We start from the raw sequence: 14398 nt of genomic DNA, 5'->3' as shown, positions 1-14398 counted from the left end.
TTCTTTTCAAAACAAAAGTAATAAGAGTACATTATTTTTATTTTAAGCTTTGTTCATAATAAACATATATAGAGCTCATTTTAACTGTTAATGACATCCTTTTTGTATGCAGTTCAGTTGACATGTTCCTTTTTCTATCCTAAAAGTAAAAGGAAAAAAACTTCAAGAAATTTGTAACTTTTTTTTTGCATCTATCCTTTATATTCAGGATGTTTATCATTTTATTGCGTAGTGTTTGGGGTACAGTATTTAAGAAATAAATCACGGAACCTCCATTTTATCATTGTTTTACCACGGGCTGGTCATTTACGTCGCATTATTTCACCCAGAGTGATAGCGAGGGATTAAATAACGACATAAATGGCCAGCCTGTGGTAATATAACGCTTTTTAAAAAATTGTAACAGTTTTAATAATTTAAAAAGTTAATTTCCTTTCCCCCAACAGCGGTTGGAAACATTTTTTTCGGATTAAAGTCCTTTCAAAAATGACAACGGCGGAATTAACAATTCGGTCTTTTTCTCTGGAATTCACTTGCATTTTTTTAGGAATAGTATCCAACACAAGCTGTCATTTTCTAGAGGGTTCAGCAACGAGAAATTGAAAAGGTGATACTGGAAAAACTATCAGCAATTTAAGGAGGTAAACCTACGTTAAGGGACACAACTCTTACAAATCATTGGAACGTTTGCATTCACCATTTTACATCAATCTCATATAAGTATCTAAGTAACTTGGACTGATTTCATTCTGCTTCAATGTAAAGCTTGAGAGGCTTTGGTGAAATTGAATATGATACAAACACATCACTGATTTCAAGAGTTACCCTAGGTCTACCTCCTTAAAGGACTTTACCAATAAGACTTCCCTTACAATTGTTGCTGGACTGTCCCGATTTTGATCTTCTAATGAATTCACTTTGTGGTATGATGATATTTATAGAATTGTAAAATCGTGAAGTATGCGTAAAGTATTCGATGGCAAGTAAAACATTTCATCTGGTTTGTAAGACAGCTAGTAGACTGGTGCATATAACCCTCTGTACTGAGGTAATAGTTTACGGTACTTATTATGAAATAACTGTCTACATTTTTTCTCGAGACCTGAAAAATAGTATCGTCATCAAATTCTCGTATAATATCAATATTGTAATAGTGACAACACCATTAATCAATCAATATCATTTATCTTTTTTCTTTGATTTTAAATTATAAATTTATGGTATGATTTATGGCAAAAATATCTCAGCTGACAAGAAAATGTATGTCTATGAAAGATGTTAAATTCAATTTACCATCTGCTAATTTCCATAAGGTCATTTTTCTTGAGGACAAATATGTGGTATATATATATTCGCATGTATATATAATTTTTTTTTTTCGTAAACGAGTTGTGACCAGAGCTTTGCCTGCGAATTGTTTTTTGAACATCATTAAATCATATTTATTACGTAATTTGTTTCTTGTCTTCCGATACATTATTTATTCTAAATGCATTAATTATGATGCAAATTGACTTTGCATCGAATGACATTGTTTCATGACTAAGGTATTCAGAGTTTATGGGTTGTAAAACGTAATTATGACCTTTATACAATTCTGGAGGTGTATAAAATAGATTAGCTAAACTATTTCTCACTCTTAATTGATATGCATATATATCAATTAAATTTAGATAGTACATCGTGTCAGTTAACATATCAAATTGTCTTATAAATCATTAACTTGAAGTTATCAATCATATATACAACTTATAAGACTTTTTACTTTTTTTTCATTTCAACGGAATATGTGTGAGGATAACTGTTTCTTTGTTACGAATGGATGCAATGGAAACATTCACAATACATGAACACATGGCGTCTGTTAAAGACACTAAATGCTGAAAAGGTAGATATGCCTTCTACTTTTTTGGATATATTATTGATTTTTATACTGCTCAGGGAAGTAGATAACAAAGCCATGATGATAGAACCGCCGCACCGTTTAAGTTTATGGCGATATGATAAAACAGCACCTGTTAACACCAAAGATGACATGCTTAATTGCGGGGGCTACGAGGTAAGTAGTTAAATTCCTTATTAAATAACATATATTACACCATAGTGGACTTGATAAGGAAATGGAAATTTCTAGGTTCTTTGATTTAGCATTATATTTTAACATGGACTTTTATATAACTGTACATTATGGGCATTGAAATTCATGAAAGGGTTGACAAAATCACTTTTACCCTTTAATTGCATTTACCAGGTCCGGATCGGTTACCAGTATCTTTTGGTCTAGTTTGGTTCTCGCGTGAAATTTTACCGAGTAAACACTATTGATATTTTGTTATAATGTACGTTTAACAATGTATGTACGTGTACTATATTGGAAATGTAAAACTCCTTCTGTCCGACTTTTCTATTGAGAAATGCGTATAAATTAAACGAATTATGAATACTATGGAACTGAAGTGCGTTACAACGAAGCTCATGACTGTCTAGGCACGAGTCGCTGTGGAAAAAGCAATGTTACAGCGAGTAAAATGGTTAACTTCAAGGAATAGAGTATGTCTAGCCTTGATTGACTGACCATTACCTGATAAAAATGTCTTAGGTATTTAACTGGACAATTAACAAGGAGATTTAAACTTTCTATCATTTCGCTTTCGAAGAAATTTTAATCCAAGTTTGACAAAAAAGTGTAAATCTCTTTGTCAGTTTCCCAGCTACCTAAGGAAGTTAATCAAGTGATTTTCATTCAAAATATACCACTTGCTGTAATATTCTTACGCTGTGTAGATAATGATTGCAAAGTTATGTTTTATTACACAATAATAGTCACTCATTATAAGAGGTCGATATAGTTTTTATGGACCTTAAGCATTTGAAGTGACCGTTTTAATGTTCATAAAAACTTATATTGACCAATAAAAATTACTATATGTATTATATAACAAGTGAAGCGAAGGCAGAAGCAAGTCTATCTGGCTTTAATAAAAATACAAATAAAGGATAACGACAAAATTATCGAATATGTGGGCAAAATCTAGGGAATAGCTGGAAGGAATAATCGGAAAACAAAAGCCATAAAGCAAATGGCTTTATCAAGGCAAAAGCATAAGCAGTTGTTCTTCATATAGCTTTTTTTTTGTAGATTTTCCTCAAATAGCTTATTGAAACATGTCTTTTTCCTAATCAGACCCGGTTTTATTCTTTTAAATATATAAGGTTTTTATTGGGTAGGGGTGAAGCCAGGTTCAATATAGGTTAGGACATTATTTTGCATGTCACCACACAAAGAAAAAAAAATATTCCTCATTAGTGATTAATGTAAAACGTCCACAATCAAACAAAGAAACAATCCAAAGAAATGAAGGAGATTCCCAAAATAAACCCGCACTATAAATTAAGGCAATTATAGTACTAATTTGGAACGTGGTTACAATTCAATCTTTATAAAGGCTTTACCGCCGTATGAATTATTTTACTTATCTTCTTAAAAAGGTAACGTGTTTGATTGGCATCCAATACCATGTTAGTGTCATGTTGAGGTTTCGTGGTGAACATGTCTCTTGTGTTTGATAAGGAAATAATTACAAATAAACAATGACAGAACTTTCCTTTATGTAAGCCCATTATTTACATGAGCAATAGATGAATTCGTCTGAATGACTTGTATCGTCTCCTCATGAAGTCATAACAATTTTTGTTACGTCATTTTTAAAAATCCTTTGGGACTTCCCCTTTGTCACGAGTTCTATCCATACAGTTGTAAAACATCATGCAGAAATTTAATTCTGGTGGTTTCCTAATTAGATTAGAATCTGCAATTACGATCAAACAAAGTTTAAGAAGTTTTCTATCGAAAGTGGTTTCTAGTATCGGTAATTGATCAATCGTAGTCGTCAAATTCGGCATTCCTTACGTAACCATGAGTGGTTGAACTTAAATCATTTTTCCAACGCAGTCGGTATAGTTTTGCTTTGTACACTTTGACCTTAAAGACGCTCTTCTATGGAAACGCAAGTCACCTGATCGCAATTCTGTTTCCCGATTGGCCAAATACTGATAACTTAGTGGCGTTCGAAAGAAAACTGTATCGAAAATTGAAATTGCGTGTCATGTGTTATTTTCTTGAATAAATTGTATAAAATTTTAAGTGAAAAGAACAAAATTTTACCGCGTCGAATATCTTTTTTTAAAGATAGTACATGTTTGAAATATTGCCCTGCACTTTTATTAGAATATTCAATGTTTATGTATTTTGATTTTCTTCGATTCTTAAACTTTGATGTTTTTTTTTTTCAATTTTAAATTTCTTAGACTATTTTATATGTTAAAGAGGGCGTGGGTGGCACATGACAAATTTTGTTTTAAAAAATCGTCCATTTCATATTGCAAATGCATCCTTTCTTAAAGTTGAATGTTCGTTTTTTTTTTCGTTAACTTCAATGATGAAAGAGAAAAAATATACATGTACATTGAAAGCATTGAAATTCATTGCAAAAGGGAGATAACTCTTTCATTTTGTGCAACTTTGGTTACTTTCTTGTGGGATTCTTAGCCTTTCATTGTCGAATTAAAAATATCTTTGTGCTATTTAACATACATATGATATATTCATTACATTGAAAGAAAAAGGTCTATGGAATGAAATTTTCCATATCCTAGGAACTGCCTGGTTCCTATATGGACGGTCTTTTAAAACCTCGATTGTTGCTCTAATACTCTGGTAGCTTACCCTACCGGTGCACCTGGTCCATGCTCCCAGTTTTTAGTGGAGTCCGAGTTGCTCATTTGCTTTTGTTGCTTTGTGTGTATGATTTTAGTTACCCTTGATTATTCTTCCAAATGAAATATCAAGTTGAATTATTTTAATTTACATTGATGCGATGAAAGCGCTTAATGTTAGTCACAAGAGAATGTATAGTGGGCTTTTAGACATTTTCCCAGAGGTCCATTCTTGTCTGTCTACCTACACCTGTAAGTGAGTAAGTACCAAATCAGGGACGTAAATGTTGGGGTGGTTAAAGACCTTTCCTTCGCTAACCAGTCTCGCATGTTGGGTGATTACATATAGAGACCATTCCTTCGCTAACCAGTCTTGCATGTTGGGTGAATACATATAACGATTTTTCATTCGCTAAAGAATCTTGTATGGAAATTGCTGTCATAGGCAGATTCGTAGTGCCAAGGTGGCACGGTCCACCTTATGAAGTAATTTTTTTAAATGATATATTTTTATATTTCTAATATTGAATATTTTCAAAGAGTAAAATAGTTTAATAAATAACCAAGCAAAGTTCGTGTTTAGCTTTATATTATTAGCACAAGTTAATAAAATGCATATTGTTTACATTTTTCTTGAATAAAACTTTTTGGCTTTAGGATTTGTCCCTCCTTTTTGAATGTCTCTGGATACTCCATTGGCTGTCCCTTTTTATATACAGGTGCAGCCAACTAGTAAGTGAATCTTAATACTGTTAGATACATAAAGATTTTTTAGCAGAAAAAAAATAGTCTTTACACGAAATCTGCTGATAATATGAGAACTCAGCAAATAGAAGTAATTACCAATCTTTCAGAACATACTCTTCCAACTGAACCCACTTGGGATAATGGTCTAATACCGGAATCGATTTTTATGAGACATTCCTTTGTGATATGTTCAATGAATGGGTCCAGAAACTTGCAAAAAAATCGATTTAAACAAATTAACGAATCGGGCGAAAATAACGTTCTCGAGAAAAAAAGAAGTGATCGAAACCATCCGTACCCCCAAGTGCATGTGGTCATAGAAGCGAAATACGTGTAGGATATCCTCGCGTTACTTCATTGATTTATTTTGCTGTGTTGACATCGTCTTTTAGACAATATCTACCTCCCTACATTTACTTAATCCTAAATTTCATCTGTTGAATTCTGTCAGTGGTCTACTAACCTCTTTGTGCAGAAGCTGTGGATGCTTATTATTGCTTCCGCTATCCTCTCATATTTTTTTATAAAACAAAACTAGCCATCCCCGTATCAAACTCTCTTGCATTTCACAATTACCTAAAAAGAGGAGAATGCGAAAGTAACAGAAAATTTTTAGCAATATCTAAATGAAAAAAAAAGATATAAAACTCTCTATTGTAAAATCACAAAAGAGCAAGCAAAATGTTTCATTTTTCGAAACGCGCTGGTATTTAGATGTTAATGGTATTCTAGACTGAATATAATTCTCGAACAAGACTTTCTTTGTTGTCAATAATTTCAGTGAGTCATATATTTAGTTTTGGGAAGAGAATCGGTTAGACTATCATCCGATTAACTTCCTTAGGTACTAGTAATTAACTGGACTATTAGATAAAACTTAGATTAAAATACGCATGAAAAGATCGAAAAATAAATCTCATCGTTAGTTTTCTAGTTAAGTACCTTAAGTATCGAGGGATCTATTCCCTGAAGTTAACTATATCACTCGCTGTAATAAACTTTTGTTTGCAGGTACAGTGGGAACAAAATGGGGGACTGTGTGATGTCTGTGGACAACCCTTTAATGGTTTGTTAGTGGACGGTACAGAACATAAAGTTATCCGGTCGTACAAACAAGGTGCATATGTTAATGTGACGGTAGAAGTCAAAGGAAATCTTCTAGGATATTTTGAATTTAGACTTTGTCCCCGTAATAGTTCAAATGAATTACTATCCCATGAATGTTTCGAGCGTAATATGCTATGGATTGAGGAGTCTTGGAGTACACGTTATTACGTTGGTAGTCACGGTGGGATATATGACTTGCATGTACGTCTTCCAGCGGATACATCCTGTTCTAACTGTGTTTTCCAGTGGAAATACAGCACAGGTAATTTTCTTTTTCATTTTTACCTGCGTCACCAATAATGAAAGGATGTCTGGGAACCGCTTGACTCCCTCCGCCTGTCTGTCCGTCTGTCGCGCTTAGGAGTACATATTTTGCTTGATTTGTAAAACCAATATTATTCAGACTTTGCACTGTATTTAATTTATACACATATTGCCTAACCGTATACCCTTTCGCCTGAATAAATACATATATCACCATTTACGCAGATTCAGGAAACAGTTCTTAAATTGCCTGCGGACACATTAACAGTGTGGTCTAATGTTACTTATATATATGCTGTCTAATTTGTTATGTAATCTCATTTTTTTTTAATTTTAGAATGTGAGCTACTATATTTAAAGTTTCTCAACTAATATTATCCGTGAACGATTGATATCTTATTTGTTCCCCCATTCAATTAATTCTCTACACACGTTGTATGATTTAGTTGTGGTGTTCTCCCACTTTTTTTATCTGTTCACAAGTTTTAGTGATACTTAAATGTCTTCCCTCTATGCTGCGGTTTTGTGGACGATTTTATTTACATAATATTACGTTTATTTTCAGACATTAAGTGTGACAGTTGTTGTTAAGTCTTAACTGTAGACAAAAATTGTATTAAATTCTTTTTTCATTATTTGCATAAATTAAAAAACGTCTCATGAATCAGCAGCCAATACGTGACCGTATATGGTCGACAGGTTTATTTGCATAAATGCAATGACATGCACTTGAATAAATAAACGTTAACTTAATGTTATATAGACTCGTTCTAAATAATTAATGGACATTTTATAACATTTTTTAATAGAAATGTTGATACTTATTTAATTCCTAAGCGCCAAAGGTAATAGCCTTTATCAACCTATACCTATTAAGTGTTGTATAGTACCCGCGGTAAGACCTCGAGGGCATTTACATGTAGAACAGAGAATAGTTTTTGCTTGTATTTGCGTGCTTGCGTGTGTGAAATATTTTTAGACAAATATATTGAGCTATAGTAAAGGTTAGAAATCATTAATTCCATTTCCAACAAGATACAATTTAGATGGCTTCCCTAGACTGTCATAACTTTAACCTACTCCTACAACGTAAGAAGTTGGAATTCCGTTCCGCCATGCCATTAGGATGGCACCAAATCAGTAAAAAAGTTTGTCAGACAACCTCTAGCACTTTAACCTAGAGAAAACAATTAAAACACCAGCACGTGTCAGCTGACAATCCTCAAAGTGGCATAACGGACGACCAGGAAGGAAGAATCTATAAATAGTATGAAAAAAATATTTAGACTTATTTTCACGAGGGGTGTATTATATAAATGTAGCTTGAAAACATAAGAAGAAAATGTGCAAAAATGTTTTCTTCCAGAATTATTACATTTTTTTCACATCGCACGCAAGATAAGACTGTTCAAGATATGTCTGGTATGTTTGAAATTGCTGATAAAAGTATATGAGATATCAAATATATATTAATGTATGTTATTAACCAAGTACCCAAAAATCGTTTAAATATGTCAAAAATTGACCAATTGATATGAATTTAAACCAGGGATCTATACGGGCCTTTATGAAAAAAAGAGGGCCAATACGGCATTATAACTTCCGGTGGTTTGACACCGCCATTTTTATTTAGAATTGGATTTCATGAACTTTGATCACCAGGACTAAAAGCTGCAGAAACACAAAAAAACCCTCCATTTTATACAAAAAGGATTTGTAAGACTGATTAATGCAAATTAACTTACATGTTCTTGGTATAACTCGAACACAACTGTTCTACAAATCATCTAGTTTAGTTGGTTAATAAAATTGTCAATAAATATGTAATTTTATATTGGCTCTATCATAGGTTTTGGTCAATCATATTGGCCTTGACAGTCGTATTGGCACTCGGGGATGCCTCAGGACCGATACGACCGCCTCGACCAATATGGCAAACCTATGAGAGGGCCAATAAAAGTGTTTCTTTATAAGATTTATCCGATATATTGATATTTTATTTTGCTTTACAAGATATCTCATTTATTTCTTACTCGATATATCTTTTCTGGCATTTTTTAGATTTTGATTTTTAATAATATAAAAGCATGGTAGGTAACCAATATATTTAAAATCAAGCTATTTAAGAGTAATTTTAATTGAAAATCTAGACCTTTTAAAATGTCATATGAGTGAGTAATTAAGGGAACCAAGATTTTATCGGAAATAAAAAAAAATGTAATCCAGGGACAAAGACCAGACATGGAAAACAGACAAACAAACAAAAGACATAAAATAACCAAAATTATACATAAAAGATAACAAAAGGAAAAGAGCAACTCGGACTCCACTAAAAACTAGGAGCATGGACCATGTGCACCTTTAGGGTCAGCGTCCGAAACATCCGCCGAGTTGCTAGTTTTAGTAGTGCATTCTGAGCATTAAAAAGGCGCTTACCAAAAGTGTTTGCACACTTCCAAGTGATTTTCTACCAAACGAATGGTTGTCCTGTTGGAGATAAGTTTCCTTTTCGTGCCGTACTTTTTACAGCTTTACAGATAAAAAATGGCATTTTATATTTTCAGGATACAGAATGGGAGGTATTAATGAATGCCAGTGCATGGGATGTGGACGTCAGGAAACCTTCTACAACTGTGCTGATATAGAAATTCAGGGCGCTGATTTTCAACCAGATAGCAATTTTGTATCTACCGAGATAAATGTTCACGAACCAGTATTTTTAATATCGGACAAAAATCTAACGGACTCCAAAATTGACGATTTTAGAAGAACATTACCAACCTTTATGAGTCCCACACCACATGAAATCCACAAACATGGTCTGACTGCAAATAAGCGATTGTTTCCGATTAATGATCGGACTAAAAATATTGTCATGGGAATAATTCGCGATGCAATCGGAAATATTCAAAGTGATACATCGTCTCCACTAAATTCTCATATAAAATTTAAAGCAAATCTTACTTTTCCTTTGAATTTAGTTTCGTTTCAAAAAGGAAAAGATTATTCCACGTCTTTTTGGGATCGATTATCAAGGAAGCCAAACAAATCATCTTTGGAAGCACCACAAAAACGAACGAAAGCAAAATCATTTTGGGAGAATATTTCCCCAAGAACGACTTCTTCGACATTTCCCAGTAGGAAAACTGGGAGGCTAATTCAAGCCAGATATGCACCGTCCCATTCTCGCTTCTTTAACCACAAGAGTAGTGATTCGATGATATTTCCATTATTTTCCCTACAGTCGACACTGCGACCTACTGTTGTAAAAAACGGAGACTGTTACCCCACATCTCGCAACTACCGTTGTAAAGGCGTGGGGCAATACTCTAATACCAGAGGCATTAGCCAATGGTGTCGGAATAATTGCAGCCCAAATCATTGTTTTAAATTTGTTTGTGAATGTGGCTGTGATGATGTGGTAGTTTCAGAAACTAAGTGTCATGCCGTGGGACCATACGAGGACGTGTTTGGAATGGATGAATGGTGCTCACGGACGTGTTCTGGGAATGGGAAATGTCCTGCTAGTGTTTGTAGTGTTAAAGATTGTCAGAATGGATCTTAGAATTTCATCACATGAATCGTATAATAAACGTTAAGTATTAATTTCGTTATTCAATTATCCTTGATGCAACAACAGGATCAACCTTCAAGGAACAATACTGGACAAGTTTGCAGTAGAATCAAGATTCAGAACTTAAGTTAAAGGCTTACTTGCAACTTAAATCAGATTATTATTCCAGTGCAGCTATGAGATATTTACTTTTAAGTTATTTTCGTATAATTTAACAAGATTTAGAACAAGCTTTTTGGTTTGTTGGTTCTCTTTGAGCAAACCGAGTTATTTTGTATAACCTGGTCAGTAAAAACATCGCTTAGACCACACTCCACGATTCGAACAATTCCAAACAAAATTATATTTCGATAACGATTCTATTCTTAATATTTGGATTTGAATCCATTAGAAAGTAAATTATAAGGAATGTTTCGTGATCTTGAAGTGTAAACTGCCGCAAACCAGGTTATTTCGTATGACATTTAAAAATATGAATATGTCCTTAAATATTTATATTATTGACAACAAGCAATCTCCAATTCTAATATGACGTGCTTCAAGGCTCATTATACCACGGCCATGGTAAAAAAAAAGTCATAAACACAAGACCAACATTTCGTGCAACACATACGCTGCGTTTCCTAAAAAAATTTGAAGAAACTAGTCCTATTAGAATCCAAATAAATCACGGAAATTACATTTTATCATTATTTTACCACGGGCTGACCATTTATGTCGTTATTTAACGCCTCGCTATTGTTCGGGGTGAAACAATGTGACATAAATGACCAGCCCGTGGTAAAACAATGATAAAATGGAGTTTCGGTGATTTATTTCTTAGTTGAACTATAATGAAACAGACCCTAGCCTTGTTCATTGAGTTAACATAAATAAACTCTTTTGAAACTGTTATTCATATATCCTATTTCTTGGGAAAACGGGGCGGTGCATGGGTGGATCAAGTGATTTTTGAAAAGGGGTTCCAAGATGTTATTTTCTCATGTTGCCCAAATATTGCACGAAATTAACAAAAATATTCCAACAAAAGAGTGGATTCCAACCCTCAGAACCTACCACTAGTGGTTAAAATTCATGTCAAATGTAGCTATAACCAATTTACTGCTCCTTGTTTTTGAAACCGTCGGCTCCTAAACTCGATTTCCGAAAAAAGAGAAAAATCTTTTGATATTATACACTCATTGTGATATATATATTTACATAACTTTTATATGAATAAAACAATATATTGTTTGCCGTATCTTACTCAAACAAGAGGCTTCCAGGAGCCTGAATCGCTCACCTGTTTAATTTTTTGTCCTCCAAGGACAATGAGTCTAACAAGGAATTGTCCGACAATTTTGACTCAATGAAGACTTTGGTAGGACTTAGCAGAAGGATCATTTCATCAATTAAAATTTTCATTCTATCTATTACATGTTGTATAATTTTCAAGATATTGGCTGAAAACTGCTAAAAACATGTTTTTGCCTTTCAAGGGCAATAACTCTTAACATGGAGTCGTCCAACAAGTTTGATCCCCACAAACTTTTGTATGTCATATCATAAGGATCATTTTAACAGTTTAAAGTTTTATTCTATCTATCATAGTTTCAAGATATCGGCTGGAAACTGAAAAAAAAACATCATTTTTCACCTTTCAAGGGCAATAACTCTCACTAGGAGACGTCTGACAAATTTGATCCCCGGAGAGTTTAGTAGGCCTTATAATAAATTTCTTTTCAACAAGGAAAAGAATTTGTCTAAACCTTGCTGTTTTGGAGATATATGCGAAAAACTGCTGTCTGACCCCTATGTTCTATTTTTAGTAACGGTGGCCATGTTATTCAATGAATCAAAAATAAAAAATCCCCACATCAGTTCTATGCAGGGTACCACAAGGAACATTTATACCAAGTTTGGTTCCAGTTGGTCAAGTAGTGTCAGAGGAGAAAAGTTTTGAAAGAAATAAAATTAAAAATAGCAAAGAAAAAAACATCAAAAAAGGGCAATAACTACAACATGGCTAAAACGAAAATTTGACCACGTATAGATCTCATCATGCTGAAGACTTTTACCCACTGCAAGAATTAGGCTTTACCTAACGGTTTTGGCGATATATGCGAAAAAAATACTGACTGACCCCTATGTTATATTTTATTAACGGTGGCCATGTTTTTCGACAAGTCAAAAATTCCCACACCAGTTCTATGCAGGATACCCCAAGGAACATTCATACCAGGTTAAGTTCTGTATAATTGGCCAAGAAGTTTCAGATGAGAAGAGATTTGTATCACTGTTAACGACGGCGGGCGTCAAGTGATGGCAATAGCTCATATGGCCTTTGGCAAGGTGAGCTAATAAAAAAGGCAACTGATATCAGTTAAGGCCCCGACCATTTTATTAGTGAGGAGGCGGCTGGAATCTTTTTTTTAAAAAAAAAAAATTTGTTCCAAATTTTGGAGAAAGAAAATCAAAATTTCAAACGGCTATAATTTTTGATAATCTGAATGTTGTCCTTTTTTGGAACTGATTTTTAAATTCTCAGTAATAAGTGGTTTATCAATTATTTCGCCACTCGAGATGATAGAATATGAATTTTATAATAGGGTTATAAAAATAGTTCAAATCAAGAATTGGTTGAGTGAGAATCGGTTTACCAAATGATTTTTATTGAATAGTTGAAAAAAGCAAACGGCGGGAAACGACTGGGTTTAGAAAAGTAATTGCAACTAAATAATTCAAATGCTTCTATTCTTAGAATGCTATTTATCAGGTAAGTACCGCCTCTCTCCCTCCTCATCATTATCATTATTATGGGTATGTACTTTGGTCAAAAGCAGTTCAAAACCGGATGTTGGATGATTAAATTCCATACTACTGATTTCCAAGACCTTGTAGTTTTGCTCTACCATAGTGGTCTCACTTTTATGCGCGTTCTTGATAGTTGAAATAAAACAACGCTTTTAAGATCAACGATTGTGCTTCTATGTATTTAAAGGGATTCTGAGAAAAAGCGAATGGTCGAATTAATTATTCCATCCAGTAAGAAACATGGCTGTAATCCATATACTTATGCTCAAATAATCGCATGGGAACCAAGATTTTACAGACGGCCACTAAGAGAGAAAATGAAATGTTTCGCATGGCCCAGCTTGGTACAACCACAGATGTAAAACCATAAACAGATAAGGCAAGTATGGCTTGATACAGCTCTAACTTTGCGATTAAATATTTGACACAGTACTAAAAATTTGACCAGAATCATTTTCTTGTCCGGACATGAAATGTCTACAGACGACGACGGAATGACACTATTACACGTATCATACATGTTCCCCGGGAGGCAACTATATCCGACCACATATATCAGAACCTAACTATTTGAGAGAGTTTTAATATTATCGAACTTGAAAAAAATTAAATTCATCCTTTTATCTACAGCAAATGTAAAAAAAAAATAACTTGAACGAAAGATAACAATGACCTTCGTGCAACCATTTTTTATTGTTGAAAGAAAAGATGACCTAATTTTGTAATTTCAAGTAGAACCAAATCAGTTAAATATAATCTCCTTTACGTTTTATATCACTTGGCAATGGGCTCATTTGAAGATTTTAGCAAGTAAAGGAACCACCTTCGTTGTTTTAAAAAGAACAGCAATCCTACGCAGTTTCAAAATATTCGTATATTTGGTTTCAAATCAAATCTTTGGAAGTTAACTATGGTGGTCATCTGTTTAAAACAAGCAAATCAAAATGTAGATCACTAGTACATGCAACATGAATATCCCTTTATATCTTGATTAGAGCAGTTTTAAGTAATTCACGGTTTAGTAATCATAAAATGTGCGTTAAGTGTGGCACCTTATGAAACAAATCTGTAGATTTAATTGCATGATTTAAGTAGTTATACCTCACAACCTTTAGTAATAACCATCAAAGTGTTGGTAAAGTTCACCTTTTAAAGATATCAGTAGGTCAAATTTAGTGCACTATGGGAAAATGGCAG

General features: G+C 33.6%; 1 protein-coding gene across 1 annotated transcript; it reads left to right on the top strand.

Annotated features, from left to right (window-relative positions):
* The first annotated feature begins 1672 nt into the window (after window positions 1-1672).
* LOC148626175 (uncharacterized) lies at window positions 1673-11641 on the top strand. Its single transcript, XM_088569938.1, has 3 exons — window positions 1673-2059; window positions 6475-6832; window positions 9399-11641. Exons 1-3 carry the CDS (start codon window positions 1823-1825, stop codon window positions 10397-10399), a joined length of 1596 nt encoding a protein of 531 aa, XP_088426064.1. The 5' UTR covers window positions 1673-1822; the 3' UTR covers window positions 10400-11641.
* The last annotated feature ends 2757 nt before the right edge of the window (window positions 11642-14398 follow it).

The sequence above is a fragment of the Perna viridis genome, chromosome 2 (genome assembly GCF_037379345.1).
Source record: "Perna viridis isolate PV_CMFRI_1.1 ecotype Kerala chromosome 2, ASM3737934v1, whole genome shotgun sequence".
Classification (NCBI taxonomy): Eukaryota; Metazoa; Mollusca; class Bivalvia; order Mytilida; family Mytilidae; genus Perna; species Perna viridis.
The sequence above is the reverse complement of the archived record's forward strand: the minus strand, read 5'-3'. Positions and strand labels throughout refer to the sequence as shown.